Source organism: Arachis ipaensis, chromosome B08 (assembly GCF_000816755.2).
Source record: "Arachis ipaensis cultivar K30076 chromosome B08, Araip1.1, whole genome shotgun sequence".
Taxonomy (NCBI): domain Eukaryota; kingdom Viridiplantae; phylum Streptophyta; class Magnoliopsida; order Fabales; family Fabaceae; genus Arachis; species Arachis ipaensis.
Window position 1 is genome coordinate 5,008,703 of NC_029792.2, and position 16,935 is coordinate 5,025,637.

The window sequence follows — 16,935 nt, forward strand, 5'->3', positions numbered from 1 at the left end:
ACGGCGGTTTTAAATCAACCGCCGCCAAATTTGCTTAGTTCCTCACTCTCATATTTGGATATAGTCTCTTTTTTCATTATTAAGAGAATATAAATTACTTTATTTCTCATTAGTTTCATCAATCTTTTTCTGAATTTCGATTGTCTTTCGCAAATTGTGAAACTTTTTATTGGTAAATAATTTGGGTTTGCCCGTATTTGATTTTTTGATATAGTCTAATTAGTTAATTTTGATCAATTTGTTTGAGTCACTGTTACCTAAACCGTGAGACCAATTTCTGGATTTGTGTTATGTATAAAAGATTAATCACTTTAAAAAGAGATTTTATTTCAGTCATGTGAAAAAAATTACAAATTAGATTTTCTCATTTACTATAAGATATTATAAGGTTGCATTCAAGCATAAATGGAAAAGAAAATTGTTAGATAGTTATCAGTTAATGGCAGCTTTAATCGATCATAAATTAAAGTAGGGCTTTTTCGAAAATATTCGTTATTCAATCCGAATCTTAAAATTCCAAAAGTAGTCACATATGTATTACTGCAACCAAACCCATTAAGCTAAGTGGATGTGACCTAATTCTTAAAATACAAGGTCAAAATTTCTCTTCAACATCGTATTGACCTGGGTGAAAATACTCTGTCAAGAATCTATGACTTTCACGTGTTACAGGATCTGGTATTTCATCTCCATACCATGGCATTTTGTTCAAATCGAAGCCCCTTTTTGCAACATAGACATGATCTTGTATTTGCTGGTTATCGAAAGTTTCTTTGTCTTCTTCTGAAACCTTTTTGTTATCAGACTGCATGGAGATGTCAATTCTAACAGAGGAAATTTCATCTAAATTTTCTGCTGAATCAGTCTCTATCCCATCTAGACTGTCCTTAACTACTTCGCCTGAATATTCAGTTAACACTGAAAATATGAACATCATACAACAAGAAGGACATTCGTCAGAAATTAATTTAGTGAAAACATGGTATGTTAATATCAATAGAAACTTTTAGAACAGATCAAAAATAAACAATAGTTACCATCTCCCTTATTAGTACTTTGGGCATATCTCTTGGATAGAAGATCTGTAATGTGCAATTCTATATACTTCATTTCCTCCTTTGATGCAATATCCAACTCAACAACATGGTCGTTTCTAAAGCGCGTCTACATAATACCAGATATAGTTTATAGTATTTTTTTTTGTAAAATACACTAATTATTTACAATGAAATTTTTGTATTAGGAATCTATTCTTATACCTTCAATTTAGCAAGTATTTCAGAAGAATTCTTTCCAGATGCACATGTCACAAAAGTATACCCAAACCTCTTTTCGTACATTGATCCCCATTTATGAAGTTCCTACACGTTTGAATGTTAACATAACAAATATTATTCCAATACATTTGGTTCTCGTATATAAACTTAACATATACATTATTCAATTAAACAATAACTGTATACCTAATGAACGAACCTGCCTGGTATAATTGTTTGCCGTTTTTAAGTATTCCTTGAAACAAGGGCGTCCTGATATAGCCTCCAACCAACACCTAACATTCACTTTACGAAACCATATGTCTCTAGCAACAGCAATTGCATGTTCCAACGAAGAGAACGGCGTGGCTACAGCCATTTCTGTAGTAAATGTCGGGCTTGAACAGCATGATGAAAAGTCATTCATTTCCACTTGTCTTGTTATTCCTTCATATTAAAATAACTAATATTTATTAGTCATAAAAACATTAAGATTAGTTAAAGATTATCATATATGTTATCTTTAAATAAAACCGACATTAACAACAATAACATCAAACAATATAGATACCTCATTCTGCGTAAACAAATAAAAAAATGGAAGAAATGGAAAAAAAGCTTTAATTAATGAAAGCTATGATTCCAGTAAAGAGTTCATTGAAATACGAAAATTGGGTGTCGTGATGTAACCAGCCAACTATATACAAAAACTGATTGATAACTTATTAAACACACAAATCTTTTGTAAAAATTAGGTTTTACAATCTCATGTTTCATTCTGCAACATCATCAATATTTTCAGATACATTGTCTGTGGGGTCTTCTGTATCATCATCCCTTGTCAACTGTAACTCTCCAATGTCCTCTGTCGTTGACATGTTTAACCCTGGCTGTGGAGAGAAACCAACTTCAGCTTCTTCATTCTCTTCTCCCATATCATACAAGTCCCGTGGCTTCACATGAACAACAACGCTCCAACCTTTATCTACTTCATCGTCCACATAGTATATAAGATGAGCCTCTGATGCCAATATGTACGGTTCATCGTCTTCTCAATCACCATTGTGTATTGAACGAGAGAAGTTAACACTAGTAAGACCCAAATGATCTTTTTGATTCCTCTAGTAGTAGTCGTATCCGCCCAAATACACTTGAACAGCACAACTGAAAACTGACTACTGTAATTCAATTCAATTATTTCTACAATTTTGCCATAATATGGAACACTACCAATAGCCACTTTTTGGTCACGCATGCTTGCATAACTTCGTGTATTAGACGAGACATATAACTTCGTGTATTGATCTCTGTATTTTTTTGGCAAATTAAATTGGGTGCATGTAATTCTTAACCAGGAAACAAACATCATTTGGGATATTCCATGTATATAATAAAAGTAAATAAATCCTCCTGCCAACATGTAACTGGTATATGGTTAAAAGAGGTAAAATGCAATCTAGACTTATAAAATCTTGTATGCATAAATTCAAAAATTAAAATATATCTTGTGCATATTAATGATTTAAATACCATAATTCAATGCACAGAAAGTTTTGCCGCTTGGCATAACAGAAAGAGATGGATAGGGGAGAGCATAAATTTTTCAATACACAACTTCTTGAGTTATTAATGATAAGGTATGGTGAAAAACTAACCTGACACCTTTGACATTGAAAATTGAGAATATTGTAAACTAGCAGCATACAATTCTTTATATAGGCTTAAAGAATCCAGATTTTTATAACAGTTTCGATTTGGCTGACAAGATATGACTACGTACCTTTTAAGTAGCTTTTATCTGTTATGGATTGTTAGGAAAAATAGCAATGTTATCGATTACAAAACTTAATTTAAATTTTAAAACCAAATGATGAGGATTGGTTTATTATGAATTTTTCATAATATGAAACGTATTGTTTTTAAACTGAAATTGGCAAGATTTGGTTCAATATAAAATAAAATTGATCTGACTACCAAGCCAATTCGAGCTTAACCCGATACTAGTTAGTATTTTCTCAATAATCATTATGTTGACCATAACAAATTTAGACTGCCCTCAAAAAAGGATTAGTGAGGAAAGAATGACTCAATCACGCATTGCATCGTTTCAGAAGGACTTAACCTTTTTTAAATGGACGAAAAAATATAAAATCCTTCTTTTTTTTTTATGATTTTTAATTCTTTTCTCTTTTACTAAGTAAGTTAAACTGTTATAGTAGCGTTCGATTAATTTTAGGTGTAATCAATTTAATTAGAAAGATTAAAACTATTGTTTGCCCATGTTTACAGATTATTATAATTAGATAACCCTGTGTATAATAAGATCTTGTATACTAGCAGCAAATCATAAATGTACAGGTAAAGATAATGAAATATCTGAATTCGAACAATTAATAATAAATTCAATCTAAAAGGTCTTTGTCGTCTTCCAAAATTTTATTGGCATCAGAATGCATGGCAAAGTTAATTCTTTGGTTGGTGAACCCCACTAAGTCGTTTTCCGGGTTCACCCGCTTTTCTTCTAATCCCCTCCGTTGTTGTACATCGTTGCTCAGGATTCTTTCGTGTCCTCTTTGTCGTTTTAGAACCTGTTTCTCTTATTCCAACTGGCCAAGATGTCCGTGGACAAGTCCGATAATCTCTGTAGGATGTCTTTGCTTCGATGCTTCAGGTCGGGACTCTTGTGAGATTACTTTGCGTCTTTCCAGATTTGAAGAATGCGCATCTTTGACCACATGTTTTTCTGTATTAGCTCGAGGACGTATGATTGCTGCACCCTCGTTGATATGTCCGTCAACTCCTAGGGCTTCAGAGTCAGAAAATATGTTCAAATATCTAGGGATGTCGTCCGCCATAATGCGATACTCATTTTCGGAGGTCCGGCAAAGACGTGTTTTTGTCTTTAAATGTTGTTGGCAGGACTGAAAAATTCAATTACCCAAATATTAAGTTATTAAGGACGAAAATCATTACTAAAGTACTAACTATAAGTACATATGGAAATTATATATTCCTTGGTATAGAAAATTTTAACGTGTACAAATTAATGAATAAGGTCAAAAATTCAGTTAAACAATTTTACTTATATACTCAATAAAATTGAAACGGCTTATAAAAAAAATAGACACAAACGTATATGTCACACGTGCATTTTGTTTCTAGTAATTAGTTAGAATAAAAAAATTTGTGATTTCAATGAGTAGAGAAATCCTGAACAGAATATGCAACGCGAATTCAAACGTGCTCATGAAAACTCTTGTTCATAAATGGCGAATTTATATTTTTTTATACAAAGGTAATTTGCATAAGGTTGGAGTAAAGAGCAATGGGTGCAAATGAATGAATGAATAGATTTGAGACCTAAAACAGAGCTCTGAGTGAATATGACAGTAAATTAATACATAAAAACATAGGAGATTGAGGGGATAATAGTTCTAGAGAATGATATTTGATAAAAGGAATTCATCATCAGATACCATATGTGTTCGGAGGAGAGAAATGAAATATTTATATTACCTCTGTGATCAATGAAAAATTATATCTGTTTAAATTAAATTTGAAATTCAAGTGACATAAAATATCTAATTTTACCTAGTTATCATATCCTAATCCCGTTTAAGAAGGAGGAGGCAAATTTGTTAGGTAAGTATAGAAAAATTTAACTTTTTAAATTAATTTATTTGGAAGAGGAAAAAATTTAAATAATATAGATAACAAAGTTATAACTTTATTTATATGAATACAAATTTAATTGTATTTGCAAAACATGTCAGTATTTAAAATGCAGTTAGATAATAATGCTTATGGATCAACTTAAATTTTAAACTACTATAATGGTAAAAATTCTAGCCTGTTCTATCGGAACAAATCAGTTCCGTTACTACGCTATGTTTTGTATTTGAACCCAAATTGTGTGCTCTGAGTTTCCCCAACATAAATTACCCCTCGCTGCCACTAGTTTAGCCAAAACCCTAGCCTAAGTCAATCCCCGTTCACTGCACATTCACACGGCGTCTGTTGGGGTTGTAGCCCTACAACCGTCACCGTGCCCTTCCGCCACAATCCCGCCCAGCGTTTCCTCCTTTGTCTGATTGTTCATCGTCGCCTTCAAGTTGTTTTCCCGTTTCAAAGGTGAGTTTTTGTGTTTTTTGAGTTGAATTTTATTTGTGGTTTTGCTCTGTTTATATGTTTCTGATTAATGTACTGGTGAAAATGAATTTTTCCTCTGCTCCGTAAGTATAAAGTTTGAGTTGGGGTGGATTGGTACAAGTTTTGCAGCTACTCTATGGTGTCACTGTTCTTCTCGAGGCATTGACCTTGTCTCCCGTTTCAGTTATTTTTGGGCAGATCTGTTTCTTCTCGACGTCGCTGTTAGGCTTTGCATTTGAGGTGAGAGTTGCATGCTCTTTTTTCAATCGACTTTTTTAGTTGTTGCACTATATGGTGATGTATTTCTAACCGTGCGCATCCTATTGACATCTTCCTCTGCTGTGCTACTCGGATACTATATTGGCTTCTTGTGCATCCGTGACACCTTGGGCTGATCTGGGTGTGGGTTCAACTTGTTCCATGAAAAGCTGCTAGTGGATTCTGGATAGCTATTAGGCAAGTTTAAATCTTTGTCTCAGCTTTACATTTTGTTTCTTTGTTCTCTTGTTTTGTTGTTGTGCTTGTTGGAGTATGTTGCATTCTAGAACACAAAAATAAAAAAAATACAGCAGTAGAAAACAAATAATTGTGTTGAATAAGAGAACAAATTATTAATAGTGAGTTTAGGATTTCACTGTGCAGGATAACGTGAACAATTTTCTCTTTACATCAATAATTCTTCCCTAAATGTCCCCCTTGTTTTTTTTTTTATTTAATGGTAAAACACACTTATTTTTTATCTTTTAAGCATGAAATCTTTTTTTGAAATTTAAAAATAAAAACTCTTTTAAAATTCAATGTAACATGATACAGAAAACTATTTAAAAAAAACTAATTTAAGAAACTCATTCTTGTTAAGTTCCTACTGATTATGGTCTTTGTTAGCAAGTTTTGAGAAGTGGATACGAGCCAAATTTGGTAAAGATCTGGATTAGTAAGCCAATTAAAAGGTAACTATATAAAATAATGAAACTCAATAACAAGAGTGGAGTTCAAAAGATAATTAAAGAAAATGTCTTCTTTGTATAAATTTAGTTTTTAAACTAGATATAGTGAAAGCTATTTTTTTACAGTGTTGACACTAACAAAACTTATATCCAAAGCTTGTAGAAAGTATCATGGGTGTAGAGACACTGTAAATATGGTATTGACCATGTTGAAGACTTATGAAACACCTCCTTTTTTATTCTTAAATATTTTTGCATTTCTTGAATTAAAGTTATATCTGATAGGAATAAAATTCTGAAGAAGAATGTCTATTAAGATTTACAATTATAGTATAGTGGTGGTCAAATTCTCCATTCAAGTATTTTATCTTCTAATGTGAAACTCACTATTCTTTAAGATGCTATTTATTGTAATTTATTAGTACACAATTGATTTAGTTAATTGTTAACTTTCTGTAGTTAAATTTTTGTTAGTAGAGTTTCTATGAACAACGAATGTGAAATTAATTGATCAGATCAAGGTACGTGAATTTGTGCACTATTCCTCAACTAATCAGATTGGAATAATAACATCTTTGAATATAATTATTTATGTATCAATGGATTATTTAGGTTTTCATTTCATATTAAGAGAAAGAAAATCAGCATTGAAAAAATTAAGAGTCTACTTAACAGAACTGCAAAAAGGTTATCTAGGGAGGAAAGACTTAACATTGTTAAACTAATTCCATGTACCATGAATGTATCCAGAATGTTGCAAAACCCAATTCAAAGCCAAATAGTCTTATTATTATAAAATTTATGTGATATAAAGGTCTAGCTAGATTGTATTCGTTGAAATGATCTATTGCACAACTCAAAATGCTATAATAATTAAGTACTTGTTGGTCTATTCAATCATTTTCAACTTTCAAGTGGAAACATGTGACTAATAATTGATGCTAACAAACCAAGGATCATGCGAACATCTGAAAATTTTATATATACAAGTTAAGTGGCTTCAAGTTATAATTTTGTATGCCTATTATCATTTCTAATGTTTAAAAATAGGTGCGATGTGCATGTATCAATGTGTGTCTGAATTATTTCGTTGTTGGGCTAACTTGACCGATTAAAAATTTCAATTGTCCTAGGTTTCCTTTCTTAGCTTTATTATATAACTTTCATGTGATTTTCTTTTTAGCTTGTTGAATACAAATCTTTTCTTTAAACATATACTTGAGTGGAGATGTTCTTGGATTCAAAATTCATGGTTCTGTAAGGAAGCATGTATTTGTGACTTGAGTTTTTAATAAATGTAAGAAGTTAGAAATCGTGGTCAACATTTCAAATTCTACTACCGACTGGAAAAAATGTTGTATTTTTTAATCATATTATTTAAGATTTTTTAAAATTTATAACTAACAAATGATTTTTGCAAATATGAATCGGTGATGCTTGCCAATTTTTCATCATACATGTGATTTCTAGATTAGCAATGTAAATGTGGTTAACCTTGAAATTTTACCTTTATAACCTCTTTATTATTGGTTTTTTGGTAGATTCGACTCTCTAATAAGTTTCATTAGTTTATGTGAAGGTTTGAAAAAATGCCTAGAAAACCGCGGTACAGCTCTATCCCCGATGCCGGCACTGCTGACAAAACTCAGAATGTCATTGCTCCGACATTCGGAAAAAATACTTCATTCCGTCCACCACGTATTGAAACACGGGTAGCTCCAGCAACTCAGAAAGATGCCGGTGATGCTACTGCACACCTCACAGAGACTGAAAATGTTGCTGGGCATGCCCAAATATCTTCGGAGGATGAAGATTATGATCATGAGGCAGATGAGGTTGGGTCATGGGATGACTTTGTTGATAACTTGTATGCCGAAGAAGAAACTGTAAGCCGTAACAAGCCCTATAAAGGCAAGGATACGGATTATTGGACTGTTGTAGTAAGCGGTAAAATTTTTTTCCCTGCATCCTAGATTTAATTTTTAATGAATGGCCACTCAACTAAACCTTGTAAGTTGTTTCTTAGATGGTGGCGTCAGAAGAACGATGAATTTGAGCGTCAGGGAGGCTATAGTACTACCTCCTGGTAGACAAATCATTCTGGAGTTTAATACAGAGATGCAAGTGATCGGTCAGGCAGCGGGATTATTAAGTGGGTTTCTAGGAAATTTGGGAGCTGACTTTCAGCATTTTCCCATTAACGAAGAAAGTTGAAAGACAATGGACAAAGCTCTGAAGGAACATGCATACGAGACAATTAAGGTATAATATTAAATTTCGTAGTTTTTTACGTTATGTAAAATTGGAGCAAATTCCTTTACTTTCCCTTTGTTGATGTTAATCGCACTTTTGGTCAAATATTTAGCGGACCTTTCTGTATGAGGAGGATGACCGTGGGAAAAGAAAAAAGGTCATGATTCAAAGGCTAGGAAAAATTTGGAAAGAAGCAAGAAATCACTTATACCATAAGTGTTATAACGAGCAACTGAGTTGGGAAGATAATTTAAAGAAGAAACCATCAGGAATAAATGTACAGTAGTGGAGATGGTTCGTCAACTATCGTTTGAAGGATTCTACTAAGGTAATTAACATTGGATTCATACTCCATTTAGTGTTGTTATTTTAATCATTTTGCAAAACTGAATAAAATGATTGATTAAAAGTGATAGTTGTAAAAGGCCAAAAAAACCAGTCAAATAAGTTTCTAATCGTTCAAAAAAATGGGATAATATTAACGGGGCATTACTTTCTTAAGAGCCTTCTACATGATTAATTTAATTTTTATCTTTATCTATAGGAAAAGTGTAGAAAAAATGCTGTAAATCGGTCGAAGCAACTTTTTACACATACTGGGGGCTCTAAGACAACTGCCAGGCTAAGGGATGAAGAGGTAATTATGTGTGTATTATTTTTCATACAAGTTTTTGTGGTTTGTGATATAATTCTGTAACATGTATGATTGTATGCATATTTAATGTGGGTACAGGAGAAAAAACAGCAAAGGCGCATTGGTAGAGGAGAGTTGTTTATTATGACTCATAAAAAAAGGAATGGCTCTTATATGAACGATGCTGCGCGTGTTGCTGGGGTAAGTGTTGGCTAAGAATTATTTTTGCTATATTCATGTTGCAAACTTCGACATGACAACAACCAAACTCTTGTATGACTGTAGGAAGCGATTGCGAATATCGAGAGCCAAGATGGTTCCTCGAAGGAGATTTCACTTACTGATTCGCTTGCGCAAGTTCTTGGAAAGGAGCATTCAGGACGAGTTCGAGGGTTAGGATTTGGACCATGTCCGACCGAACTTATTCATAACACGACCCAACAATCAAACTCTGGAGTGCAGATAGAGGAGTATCAGAGGGAGATTACAGAATTAAAGGCAACCGCAGCAGAACAAAAGGCAGAGATTACAGAATTAAAGGCAGCGGCAGCAAAACAAAAGGCAGAGGAAATGGAAAAGAGACAGACCATGGTAAATCTTGTAAAATACATGTTACAACAGCAAGGAGACACTTTGCCACCTGAAATTGAAGCACAGCTGAAGTCTTTGGGGAATGTAGCACAATAGGGATCTTTTAACAATTAACTGTTTTCTTCTTTCCTTTATGAATAGTATACTTTGAGGTCAAATTATTATCAACTATTTTATTTTGTCATCTATATATATGGATCATTTGGGATATCTTAGTATTGTGTTTTATTTTTTATATGGTTTTTTTTTAATTGTAATTGCAGACATAATCAGTTAAATTAATACGAAACAATTTTAAATTAAAATATTTCATGAATGTTGTTTGTCATATGAACACAAAATTCAAATAAAGTATTTGTTTGAAAAAAAAGTTATTGTTAGCGGCGGTTATGTTTGAATGCTGCAAAATTCGGTTATTTAAACAAACTCAGATAGCGGCGGTTATCTGACCACCGGGAAACGTGTCTCAACGACTCAACACAGACCTGGAAAGCAGCAGCTGTTCCAGACCGCCGCAAAACGTATTCGCCGGTAAAATGAGGTTTGACAGCGGTTATTCCGGCGGTCGAAAAAAACCGCCGCTAAAGGTTTGCCGGCGAACTTAGTTTCAGCGTTTCTTTAACCGTTGTTGTATGTTTAGCGGCGGTCAAACAACTGCCGCTAACTGAGTTTTTAACCGCCGCTATCTGCTGGACCTCTTGTAGTGTTTCCGCATCTATACTTCAACCGAAGAACTCTCGCCCACAAGGCATTTTTATTTCCAATAAGCCCCCACCAACTTTCGTCATAAATGCATGGTTGAGTGTACTAGCATGGCGAATTCCCAGGCCACCTGACTTTTTTGGCTCACAAACTCTTTTCCAGCTCACCAAATAAGTTTTGCGCATTTGATTGGTGTCTCCCCAAAGAAAATTCCTGCATTTTTTATCAATAGCATTACAAGTAGCTTTAGGCAAAAAAGCAGTTTGCATAGTATAAGATGGAATAGAAGAAAGGACAGATTTCACCAGGGTATTTCTTCCCGCTAAAGACAGCGAGGAGGCTTTCCAAGAGTTTAGATTAGCATTCATCTTGTCAATAATATTATTAAAAGTGCTTTTCGAAACTCTGGAGTGGTGAAGGGGAACACCCAAATATTTTCCTAAATCATCCGTTCTAGAGAAGTTCAAGGCTTCCGAGATGAAGACTCTCGTCTTATCCTGATTGACCTTCTGTCTGGAACTATCACAAAAGGCATTAAGACAGTTATTAATGATCTCAGCTTGTTCCAAGCTTGCTTCTGCAAATAAAATTAAGTTATCTGCGAAGCAAAGGTGAGAAATCTCTGGAGCATCTCTTTTCAAACGAATTGGTTTCCAAAATCCATGCTCTACAGCTGCATCAATAAGTTGCGATAAGCGTTCAATACACAGAACAAATAAGTAGGGAGAAATGGGGTCTCCTTGTCTGATGCCCCTAGACGGAGTGAATTCTTCCAATTCATCACCATTCCAGAGAACTCTCATTCTAGCAGAAGATAAGCAATCGTAAATGAGATTAATTATATGAGAGGGAAAGCCGATGTCCACCAGGGTGTCCTTTAGAAAAGACCATTTTAATCTGTCATAGGCTTTTTCGAGGTCGATTTTAATAGCCATCCAACCTTTTCCACCTTTCTTGCTCCTCATCGAATGAATAATCTCCTGGGTTATAATAATATTATCCGATGAATGCCTTCCCGGAACAAAGCTAGTTTGAGTTGGCCTGACCAACTTAGCCATCAAAGTTTGCAACTGTTTTGCTAACATTTTTGTAACCACCTTATACGAGACATTACACAAACTGATAGGTCTCATGTGTTTGAGGCTGGAGACCGGTTCAATTTTAGGAATAAGGACTAGGAGAGTCTCATTGATATCGCTAACCAAAGTTGGGTTCCTGAAAATATTCTGAACAAGATTACAAAGATAAGCACCAACCTTATGCCAATGTTGCTGGTAAAAGACAGCTTGGATACCATCCCTTCCCGGAGCTTTAAGGTTGCCCATAGCAAACACAGCCTCTTTAATCTCCAAGGGGGATACCAACTGACCTATCCTCTCAAAGTTAGCAGCATTTAGCTCAGGAAAGGCGTTAGAAATAATAAAAGGAACATTATCAGAATAATCACAGTAAAGTTTCGCATAAAAGGATACAGCCCGATTTTCCAGATCCTTGATTTCTATTAACCACTCGCCCTCATCATTTTGAATAGTGAGGATTTTGTTTCTTCTTCTCCTCACCATGGTAGAGCCATAGAAAAATTTAGTATTTCGGTAGCCGAACTCTAACCACTTGCTTCTCGATTTCTGGAACCACAATAACTCCTCTTGAGCAAGAACCTCCTCATAATCTCGGCATAACTGAAATTGTAAATCTTTCAAAAACCTGTTGCTCTCTTAGGTTAATCTATTAGAGATGCCATTCAGCCTTAGGATCTTTTTCTTTCTCTAAAAAATATCACCAAACACCGAAGTATTCCAATCTTGAAGAGATTTCTTGAAGTTTAGCATATTTGCAGTCCAAGAATTATCTACCTTCCAGCATCTATTCCCCATACTGTCAAAGTCCGAGTGAGTTAGCCAAGCCGCAACAAATCTGAAAGGGCGACGCCCTCTATTAATAGGTGCATTAAAAGATAACTGGAGGCAAATAGGCGAGTGGTCAGACTTCAACATTGGGAGGTGTCGAACACAAGCCTCAGGGAACCTGATATGCCAATCCATGTTGCTAAGGGCCCTATCCAACCTTTCCACCAAGTTACCTCTTCTCCAAGTAAACGACGAACCCACAAAGCCCAAATCCACCAAACCACAATTAGACGCACAGGCTTGGAAGTCTGGGCAAGCTCCTGGGTTGGTTCTAGCCACGCTTCCCCTTCTTTCATAATCATGAAGGAGAGCATTGAAGTCCCCAATAGCGCATCAAGAACTACTAATATCACTAGCAAAGTCTATCAGATCATTCCACAACTCTCTTCTGTAAATTTTCTGCGGGGAGCCATAAACTGCACTCAGGAACCACCGTTTAGAGTTGTTGCTAGATACTCTGAGGTGAACAACTTGTCTGCTATGCCTCACAATATCCACCCTCCAAAATCCTGAGTCCCCATAAGATCCAAATCCCACCATACCTCCCCAAAGCTTCAATAGTGAAGGACCCATCAAAACCCAACTTATCTCGTACTTCTTTGGCTCGATCCCCACTAATCTGAGTCTCAAAAAGAATAATCATACCAGCATGATATTCACGTTTCAATTCCTTAATAAAGAAAGCGAAATTCTTTCCCACCACTCCTCTACAGTTCCAAGCAATAATACTATTCATAAGGACAAAACAAGAAGGAAGGTTACCAAGAACCACGGTCAAGCTTGAGCATTTTCCCTTATCACTGAACCGGACCTCACAACGGATGTCGTCGCTTGTGACACTTCATTACTAGAAGAACCCCCGATATTATTATCTGGTGGTCTTCCTCCTCTACCGATTCTATCGTGATCGCTGCGATCTATGATCTTACGCGGCGGCAGTTGATTAAGGAAATTATTAGTAGCAATATGTTCTTCCAAGAACTCACCAGACCTTGTTGGTATCGAAAAAAACTCTTGTTGCTCCTTCTGAAGTCTTCTCATGCTTTCCAACATAACACGCTCCATCGCCTCTTTTTCAGGGTCTTTGGCCTTTGCTTGTATTTGAGAGAAGGGTTCTGAAATATTCAGCTTTTCACATTGTGCTTTTTCGGGAGAGCTTACCTTTGGGGTTGCACTCTTCTCTTTAGTGGTATGACTATTTTTGAGACTGTGGGCCTTCATGGAGGCCTTTTTTGGATTCAAGGAATTTTTATTGGCCCCCACTTTGATAGGCTTTTTATGGCTAGTAAAAGTTCTTACTTGGGTAAGTTGGGCCTTTTTTTCCCTTGGCCCAGAACCAATATTAAAAGCTTCCCCTTGGGCTTCTTACATTCATGCACTTGCAAATCTTCTTCTAACTCTTCCTGCAGGACGTGAAATTTTGATCCCAAGCCTTGGCCAAGACTTTCATTATTTTCATGCTCTTCCAAGATTGGAATGAGATCAGGTGTCTTTATCACTTTCTTTTTATATGTTGTGTTAGAATATTTCCTTTTTCGAATTGGTTTTTTAACCAACATCCAAGGCCCAAAATCAGGAGGATTTTGCCCGTTGCCAGAATCATGTTGAGACACTAAATGTGGATTGTTTCCATGTTGGTCCTCATTCCTTTTTTGGTTGGATTCAACTCCGGCATGGCTAACCTCGCCGGTGATTTTTTGGCTGCGGAGCTTCATTGGTCGGAGCTTCAGTACACATGTCAGCTCGATGGCCGTACTTGCCGCACGTAAAGCAAATTTGATGCAAACCTTCATACTCAATATTGAGTTCACTCCCCATCACCGAGATCTTTGGCACCAGTTTCTTGGCGAGATTAAACTCCACACAAATTCTAGCAAACTTGCCCCTCGAGTGTATAGACGTTGTCCAATCAATTTTGATCATCTGACCTATCGTCGATCCAACTCTCCATAGGAAACGTTGATTATAGAGTTCGATGGGGAGGTTCGGGATTCGGACCCAGGCCGCTATTTTTCTAACTCGATGCTCTGACGTGAGAAAGAAAGGCCTCCACCTTTGAACTATGAGAGTGTCCTGCCACCATCCAAGGACCCTCCATCAAAGCATGAGAATAATCTTCTTCATCTGAAAAATGGACTAGAAAGTAGTCACAGTCCATATCAATTACATCAATCTTACCTTTTCTCACCCAGTCTCTTTGTAGTCGTTGTTCCATGAACGCTAGCCCCACACGTTTGCCTAGGACTTTCACAACAAGTGCTGACTTCCAAGGTCTGCACCAGTCCTCAAATTCTTCTTTCGATACTGGAATAACAGGACACAGATCAAACGGTTGTTCGTCCGTTCTATTCCATTTGTCTTCCTTGTACCATCTGTCCTCCAGATCAGAGGCGTTTTCGAGCACCTCCTCCATCACGCTGGGACTCTCCTCCAGTCTTGGTCCAATGGGCGTAAGCAGAGACTCCTTGTATGACACCTTCATGTTTCCGTCGGTCATATCTTCTCGCAGGTCTGAGGAGATTATCATGTTGCTAGGATGATTGAGATCAACCTCTTCTCGCGTCTTGACTTTCTTAGTACTTCGTTGAATTAGATCTTTTTCTTGTGTAAAAATTCTAGCAGAGCTCTCCGTCATATTCTTAGCGTTTTTCTTGTTCTTATCAATAGCTAATGATAACTGATATCATATTTTCTTTCTCTAATCATCTTCTGTTTCTAAGAGGATACAACGTTAACTCATGTCATATCTTGTTTGGGTGAACTTCTAAGAAAATATTTTTTTCAAGTTATCGTTTTTTAAAAGATCTTATGGAAAAGTAAAATTAATTTTATGTTTGGATATCTCATGCAAAAAGATCTTTTTATCTATCAATTATGTTTGGGTATAACAACATAAAAGTACATTTTTGTTTATTTATTATGTAAAAAATATCTTTTTTTTAAAGAAAAATATCTTTTAAAAAAAAAAGATGTAAATTATAGCTTTTCAAAAAATATTTTTTTTATTTTTTTAGTACTTTTATTTTTACTACTAGAAATTTGCTAAACACACTAAAAAATAAAAAAAAAAATTTTTTATCAAGATAATGGCACCTAAACAAGCACTTACAAGTTGTTCAGCACAGGTTGTAACACTAGCCAGTGTTGTTTATTATGTACAAGAATTCAGAGAGGTTGAAGAGATGAACACGTTAAAATGTTATCATACAAAAGAGTGCAAAGCACACGACGACTAATCAGAGATGAGTATTGATTATATAAGTGTCTATTATAAAATTGAGTAATTATTTGCGTGATTAAGGAGGAATATGAGGGTGTCAACAACAGTTAAGTAAATTTAGGAGTCTTAAGAACATGTTTTTGAATTCTCCAGGACGAGGTCGCTAGCATATAAGAAGAGTGGTTTTTAAGGGAAATAAAGAAAGATACCTCACACATTCATATATATAGTGCGTAAATAAAAAAATAATCCAGTAATGGGATCATATAAAACTCGAAAACATTAGAAGAGGCCAAATACAAAATACCAGATAGAAACTGAAACTTGAGGAACTTTAACGTGAGATCACTAGCCGACTAAATACCCATTTTGATCCCTGAGATTCACGCGATTATTCAATTTGGTCTTCGAAATTTAAAATTATCTATACTAGTCCTTCAGATTCAAGTCCGGGCACCAATATAGTCCTTCGACTCTTTCCGACGATGACTAGCCAAACGGAGTGATGGTATAGCACCCTCTCTGCTACGCTGGATGATGAGTAAACGACGTCGTTTACCCTTGGTGCCCAAACAAGTCAGAAATGAAGAATAGTGGAGGTAGAGAAGAAGAATAATACTTTATTTTGGGTCTCCATCGTTTTTTCTCCCTTCATATACAAAGCGATGACATTTCTTACTTGTTTGGATACCAAGGGTAAACGATGTCGTTTATTCATCATTCAGCGTGGCAGGAAGGGTGCCATCTCAACATTCTGTTTGTCTAGTTATCGCCGAAAAGAGTTAAAAGACCACATTGGTGCCGAGACTTGAATCTGGAGGATCAGTATAAATAATTTTAAATTTCAAAAACCAAAATAAGTAATCGCATGAATCTCAAGGACCAAAATGGAGATTTAATCTCACTAGCCACTTTGACTTTGGCTTCTTGCATTTTTTGTATTTGATGTGTGGTGTGGTCTGTGGAGGCAATGTTCATTCACTTCTATTCTAAGAAAACCCTTCAATTGGATTATCATGCACTTTATTATCTCACATATTTAAGCTATAACTCTATAATACACTTATTATATATAGAGAGAAATACTATTTGTACACCAAAATCAGCCACTAAAATCAGCTACTAATATATTTGTGTATAAATATATGTGTAGTTTAATTTATTTTTAATATATATTTATATTTCAGTATGTATTTTATACTGGTGGCTGACTTTAGTGGCTGATTTTAGTATACACGTAACATAACCCTTATATATATATATATATATATGAACA

General features: G+C 35.4%; 1 protein-coding gene across 1 annotated transcript; it reads left to right on the plus strand.

The window, feature by feature from the left end:
• On the plus strand, positions 9,302–10,661 carry LOC110265618. The gene is made up of 2 exons (XM_021108675.1): positions 9,302–9,440; positions 9,525–10,661. Exons 1-2 carry the CDS (start codon positions 9,327–9,329, stop codon positions 9,924–9,926), a joined length of 516 nt encoding a protein of 171 aa, XP_020964334.1. The 5' UTR covers positions 9,302–9,326; the 3' UTR covers positions 9,927–10,661.

Bases quoted from the DNA above. Each gene is read 5' to 3' on its own strand.
- LOC110265618 (XM_021108675.1), top strand. From the start codon at position 9,327: ATGTGGGTACAGGAGAAAAAACAGCAAAGGCGCATTGGTAGAGGAGAG. The intron at 9,441-9,524 runs GTAAGTGTTGGC...GTATGACTGTAG, and splicing joins ATGCTGCGCGTGTTGCTGGG to GAAGCGATTGCGAATATCGA.